This window comes from Apodemus sylvaticus, chromosome 2 (genome assembly GCF_947179515.1).
Source record: "Apodemus sylvaticus chromosome 2, mApoSyl1.1, whole genome shotgun sequence".
NCBI lineage: Eukaryota > Metazoa > Chordata > Mammalia > Rodentia > Muridae > Apodemus > Apodemus sylvaticus.
Window position 1 is genome coordinate 97,983,941 of NC_067473.1, and position 7,628 is coordinate 97,991,568.

Here is a 7,628-nt window from a genome sequence, read left to right on the forward strand (position 1 = left end):
AAGGTGGTGACAGAAAGAGGAAACAATGGAAAGAAGACTCTCAAAATATATGATACAACTTTATATTTCTATGAAAGTCAACATTGTAGGTGTAAATACATAACCTTAACTAGAAGTAGAAGTGTAGGGATATTGACAGGAGGCCAACAGAGAGGAACACTTCTCAGAGATGGGCAAAACAAAATTCAAGTTCACTTCTATATCCTCCAGTGAGAATATAGCAGAGGCTTTTGATTTAGCCCATGGAGACTCATGGCAAAATAAGATTATAATATAGTGATTTTGTCATGTTCAATACACAGAATTTGAGCATCAGAAGAAAAAAGAGACTTTTTTCCAAACTTCACTACATTTTTACATAAGGACCTTCCATTTCAAAGGATCTAACAATTTTTTTTACGAGATTTTGCAACAGTTAGGCATATCAGCTGCAGGCAGAAGGGGAAGAATATAAGTCTGGGGATGTGTGGTACAGGCAGCTGGTTAGAATATCAGTGGTTTGTGTATGAGGCTGAAGCACTGTGGGAGGAATATTTTGATACTGCTGACAGTAATAATCTGCATGGTCTTCAGCCTGCACACTGCTTATGGTGAGAGTGTAATCTGTCCCAGATCCACTGCCTGTGAAGCGATCAGGGACCCCAGTGTACTGGTTGGATGCCCCATAGATAAGCAGTTTAGGAGACTGTCCTGATTTCTGTTGATACCAGGCTACATTACTATACACATTCTTACTGGCCTTGCAGTTCATGGTAACCCTGTCTCCTACTGATGCAGACATGGATTTGTGAGACTGGGTCATTACAATGTCTCCATCAACACCTGCAATCAGAAATAGATAATGAGTATACACTTATAACCACAAAAACATGATACAAATCTTAGAATTCAAACTGGGTTTACTAGTAGAATTTATCTGCATACTATTAGTTTCCTATAGTAAATAATTATTTCTTTACACATGAATTAATTTTAAAGTAATATAATACAATTAAACATCTCACCAGACAACCAGAGCAACATGAATATGAAGATCTGAGTCTGTGACTCCATCTTGATGCCCATGATGGTCTGAAGCATTTCAGAACACACTGCAGAGGCCTGCCTTATAAACCATGGGCAGCTGGAATGGCCTCTAGGGACCTATGCAAAATAGTCATCAAATAAGGAAGTAAATTTCCTGAACACCACTGGGTGAGATCATCCAGGTCAAATCAACAGCCAAAAGCATTATCAAAGACAGGAAGTAATCACTGTGAAGTAAGTCATCATTGAAGCTCAAGGACACATTTAAAGCTCTGAAACCACAAGTATAAAGATGCTCTCCTGACAGGCATCTGTTAAAAAAAATCAACAGATCAGTTTCACAAAAATAATAGTACAACTACCTTTGATTCAATCCTGAGGAAAAACTAAATCCTTTCAACAACAAAATAAACAGAGGAAGTGGAAAAGAATAAAGGAAAGAAAGAAGTAAAAGGGGAAGAGTAGGGAAAACAGAGGAAAGAATAGAGAAGAGAAGGAATATTGAATTTGGAAGGTAAGAGAAATATGGAGGTCAGTCCCTGTAGCCACTACCACTGCCAGCCATTCTCAGACAGAAGCTCAGGGCCCACTTGCGTCAGCCTCTGTAGTGGCATTGATTAGGCAGAGGCCTGTAGATAACAGGGCACTCCTCCAGTTCTGTGGTAGAATCTCCATGGGAACACCAAGCTGTGCCCCTTACTGTGAGTGTTTTCACCACTCCAAAGAGACACCATTTAGAGTTCTTGGATAAGCTGGCCATGAGATGAGCAGGTGATAATCTAATTCAATCTCTATGTTTTCTGTAGGCACATAGAGAACCATGAACAACTTTACTAAGGAAGAGTTTGACTGCAATATCCTCGATGAAGGCTTTACTGCTAAGACATTTTGAAACAAAAGATTGAATAAAGTCTCTCTCTCTGACGATAAGGATGCTTTCTCTTTTACAGACCTCAGAGATACTCTAAAGAATAATCTGAGGTGGCTACAGCTCTTCCCCATGCAACTCCCTTTTACACAGCCAAGTGTAATGACAGCAGACCACAGAGAGCACACAATCTTCTATTGTCAGAAAGTTTAAATTTGAAGAGATAATCAGTGTGATCAACGCAGCTCTGGACAACTACTTTCTATCAGACTCTGGAATGAGAATCATAGCTGAGCTGGAAAGATACTCTGATTAACTTTCACACTGGCAGTCAACAACATTGCAAGAAAAAAATGTATGAAAGGAGCAGACAAACTCTGATGATGAAGATGAGTCAAATGAGCAAAGTTTCATTATTATGTGAATGATGGAGTATATGGATTGTTTAACTGCATTCTTTATATGTACATGTGAAGGTCCTGCTGCAGAAGAGTCCCAAAACAGACGAGAAGTATTATTCATGCAGCATCTGGGACACAATATGTAATGTCCTTGACCAGATCGTTGAGCTCTGTAACTTACCTTCCTTAAATGCATATTGGTGATTGGATGCTGCTTAAAAACATGGATGCATATGCCATTGCTTCTGCTTCTACTTTCAATGGGTTTCAGAGGCCAAACACAACGGCCAATGTGGCAACTCATTGAGCAGATCCAGAGTCATGACTTCCCACCGGAAGTGGAGAAGCAGGATATTGGTTCTCTACCCATGTCTTTTTTTTTGATATATTCTTTGTTTACATTTCAAATGATTTCCCCTTTCCTTGATCTCTACTTCCCAAAAGTCCCATAAGCCCTCTTCCCTCCCCCTATTCCCCAATCCATCTGTTCTCACTTCCCTGTTCTGGTATTCCCCTACACTGCTGCACTGGGCCTTTCCAGAACCAGGGGCTACTCCTTCCTTCTTCTTTCACATCATTTGATATGTGGATTGTGTTTTGAGTATTGCAAGCTTCTAGATTAATATCCACTTATCAGTGAGTGCATACCATGAGTGTTCTTTTAAGACTGGGTTACCTCACTTAGGATGATGTTCTCCAACTCCATCCATTTGTCTAAGAATTTCATGAATTCATTGTTTCTAGTGGCTGAATAGTGCTCCATAATGTATATACACCATATTTTTTGTCCCCATTCATCCACTGAAGGAAATCTGGGTTATTTCAAGCTTCTGACTATTATAAATAGGGCTGTTATGAACATAGTGGAGCATGTATCCTTATTACATGCTGGGTAATCCTCTTGGTATATGCCCAAGAGTGGTATAGCAGGGTCCTCTGGAACTGCCAGTCCCAGTTGTCTGAGGAACTGCCAGACTGATTTCCAGAATGGTTGAACCAGCTTGCAATCACACCAGCAGTAGAGGAGTGTTCCTCTTTCTCTACATACTCACCAGCACCTGCTGTCTCCTGAGTTTTTAATCTTAGCCATTCTGACTGATGTGAGGTGAAATATCAGGGTTGTTTTGATTTGCATTTCCCTAATGACTAAGGATGTTGAACATTTCTTAAGGTGCTTCTCAGCCATCCAAATTTCTTCAGGTGAAAATTCTTTGTTTAGCTCTGTACCCCATTTTTAATAGGGTTATTTGGTTTTCTGGGGTCTAACTTCTTGAGTTCTTTCTGTATATTGATTATTAGCTCTCTACCAGATGTAGGGTAGGTGAAGATCTTTTCCCAATTTGTTAACGGTGTCCTTTGACTTACAGAAACATTGTAATTTAAGGCTATCTGTCTATTTACCGGTTGGCCTGGCCACTTCTTAGAATGGGCATGTAAGTTTCCTTGAACCTTGCTGCAGAAACCCTGAATGTTTCCTCAACCCTTGACTTCACCTGCACTACTACCTAGTAACAGCATTGAAACTATCATACAGCATTTGGCAGTCATCTTCCTGTAAAAAAATTCAAGAACAGCCAAGAGAGAGAGAGAGAGAGAGAGAGAGAGAGAGAGAGAGAGAGAGAGAGAGAGAGAGAGAGAGGTGGAGAGGAGAGAGAAGGAATGGAGATGAAAAAGGAGAAATATTTTTAAGAGAGCTTTGGGGATAGAGACTCAACTCAGTCATTAATAACACCTGCTACTCAGGATTGATTTATTCCAAGCATTTACATGATGATTTTCAGCCATTTATAAATCCAGTTAAGCATACATGTGTTACATATATATACAAACATACATACATGCATACACATACATACATACATACATACATACGTACATACATACATACATACAAACAATTTGAAATGCAAGCTTCTTCTTGAGCTACCAGGTCTACCACCTGCTGACTTCTTTCTCCTTTCATACAGTCTAACACTTTGAACGTCCAAATGAACCCATGCTGTTCTTTTAATTGGATACTTTATTCATTTACATTTAAAATGTAATCATCTTTCCCAGATTCCACACTGCAAACACTCTACCCAATCCTCCCTTAACACACTTATATGAGGGTGCTCTTCCAACCACTTACCCTCACCTGCCTCACCTAGCATTCCTCTACACTGTGACATCAAGCCTTCAAAGGACCAAGGGTCTCGCCTTCCATTGATACCATATAAGGTCCTTTCAGCTCCTTCAGTTCTTCCTGTGATTCCTCCATTACGGTCCTTGTGCTCACTCTAATGAATGTCTATGGGCATCCTCATCTGTATTGGTCAGAATCTGGCATAGCCTCTCAGGAGACAGATGTTTCAGGTTCCTGTCAGCAAGCAATTCTTGTTTCAAAGTTTCTGTAAAGCAAAGGATACTTACAATAGGACAAAATAGTAACCAAGCAATTGGGAAATGATCTGCACCAACAGATTACCAGCTACTAGACACAGACTTCTGATAAGCTTTCAAATGCTCATATTCCATTTTCAATCACACAATAAAATTAATGACCATAATACATGATTGCAATGTCAGTAGGATGTACACATACTCTAGTGTATAACAAAAAATATTTAATCTAGAATAGAATAAAGTTGAGTATTTCTTAGGTAATGACATATGAGTCCATCAAGAGAATAGTACACGGCTAGAGAGATGGCTCAGTAGTTAAGAGCACTGACTGTTCATCCAAAGGTCATGAGTTCAACTCCTACAACTACAGGGTGTCTCACAACCAACCTATTCTGATGTATCTGAAGACAGCAACAATGTACCCATACATAAAATAAATAAATATTTCTTTTGAAAAGAGAATATTACAAGTATAAGCAGACACAAAACAAAAACAGTCATACCCATTAACTTAAAATTATGATGAGACTAAAAACTACATATTAACTCCAGCACAATTACAGTGGAATATATATATATATATCCCACAATAACCAGGAGACATGTCATCCTACAAAAAAGTAACAGAGAAATAGCATATGATAATAGAATATACAAATATGGAGTTTATTACATCATATAACATTTCACCCAAATACTAAAGAAAATATAAGAATTTATAGGCAGTTCTTAGAAATTTCTCCAAAATTGATTTCATATTAAGGTATAAAGCAAGTGTAAACAAACATAGAAAAATTGAAATTATACCTTACATTTTAACTAACTACAGTAAATATAAAAACTAATAGAACCACATTAAGTGTCTAAACACCTGTTAACTAAACAATACATTGTTGAATGATGTATGTGTTACTGAAGAAACAAAAAGACATAAAATAACTTATGTTCTACAAAACAGAGTCTATGATGGAGTCCATCCTGAACTTCAATTGCTATCCAACTACAATATTAACCAGGAATTTTTCCCAAGTATGTAGATTAGTACAGTATAACCAACAAAAGAAATGTGTATGTCATAGTCATCAGAAAATATTTCAATTCTAAGACTGAAAAAGAAAATAGAATAATAATTAATTTATCAGGATTTTGATTATTTCTTCCATCTAATGATTTGTGGGTTTCTGTTGTGATTATTGTTCATTTTTCGAAAGCAAAGCCTATGGCTTTTCATTGAGGAAAGCCTTTTTATCTGGAGATTCTTCAAAGTTTTTGAGGTAGGTATTCACTACTGTCAACTTTCATCTTAGGCATGTCTTCATTGTGCCCCTTAGATTCTGATATTTTATACCTTCATTTTCAATAAATTCTGGGATTGATTTCGATGCTAAGGTTTATTGCTTAAAATAGTAACATACAAAATTATTATATTTTATAATGGAATGCTTTTATTTTTTTATTTAATTCCCTCATCCTTCTCTGGATTCATTACCTTTCTGTTGGAGGTGGGCTAAATAAGTTCCTTTTTCTCACTGTAAGGCATCTTGTCTAAGATTCTTCCCTTTGAGTCCTGGGAGTCTCTCACCTTCTAGGTCTCTTATGTATAATGGAGGGTCTCCACAACCTCAGACCTCCTGACATTACCTGTTACTATTCTTTCTGCTGGCCCTCAGGGCTTCAGACATTTCCCCCCATGCAATACCACATCATAATCCCCTCTCTGCACCCCATCCATTTTCATCCCAGGTCCCTCCCTCATCCCTTGTGATAACTTGCTTCAGAACCCAAGTGGGACTGAGTCTTACCTAATTGGGCACTTCAGCTTGTTGCCATTTTCAGTTCTGTGGACTGTATCTTGGGTATTCTGTATTTTGGGGGCTAATATCCACTTATTACTGAATATATGTCATGCATGGCTGTGGGGTCTGAGTTAATTAACTTGTGATGATATTTTCTAGTTCTATCCATTCTTCTTTCATCAAACCCAAAATAAGATAACCACTCAAATATAAAATTAATATAAAAATGACAAGAAGCAATAATCACAATTCCTTAATATCTCTTATAATCAATGGCCTCAATTCCCCAATAAAAAGGCATAGACTAATAGAATGGATGCATAAACAGGACCCTACATTTTGCTGCATACAGGAAACACACCTCAGTGTCAAAGACAAAACCTACCTTTGAATAAAAAGCTGGAAGACAATTTTACGAGCAAATGGTCTCAGGAAACAAGTGGGAGTATCCATTCTAGTATCAGATAAAATTGACTTTCAGCCTAAAGTAATCAAAAGAGACACAGAAGGACCTTCTTGCTGGTCAAAGGAAAAATCCACCAAGAAGAACTCTCAATTCTGAACATCTATGCTCCAAATGCAAGGATACTCTCACTCTTAAAAAAACTTTACTAAGGCTCAAAGCACACATTACACCTAACACAATAGTGTTAAAAACTGTGTGGTATTGGTACAGTGACAGGCAGGTAGATCAATGGAATAGTATTGAAGACCCAGAAATGAACCCACACACATATGGTCACTTGATCTTTGACAAAGGAGCTGAAATGATCCTGTGGAAAAAAGATAGCCTTTTTCAAAAAATGGTGCTGGTTCAATTGGAGGTCAGCATGCAGAAGAATGGGAATTGATCCATTCTTATCTCCCTGTACTAAGCTCAACTCCAAGTGGGTCAAGGACTTCCACATAAAGCCAGACACTCTGAAACTAATAGAAAAGAAACTGGGGAAGACCCTTGAGAACATGGGCACAGGGGAAAAGTTCCTGAACAGAACACCAATAGCTTATGCTCTAAGATCAAGAATTGACGAATGGGACCTCATAAAATTACAAATTTTCTGTAAGGCAAAGGACACTGTCAAAAGGACAAAACAGCAAGCAGCAAATTCGCAAAGGATCTTCACCAATCCTACATCTGACAGAGGGTTATTA

At 38.0% G+C, this 7,628-nt stretch overlaps 1 gene segment (V, D, J or C); it reads right to left on the reverse strand.

Moving 5' to 3' along the window:
* Window positions 1–424: 424 nt before the first annotated feature.
* Window positions 425–1,121, reverse strand: LOC127678002 (Ig kappa chain V-V region MOPC 21-like). The segment is given in 2 exon segments: window positions 425–822; window positions 1,005–1,121. Coding segments are annotated over 2 exon segments (474 nt in total).
* Between the last annotated feature and the right edge of the window lie 6,507 nt (window positions 1,122–7,628).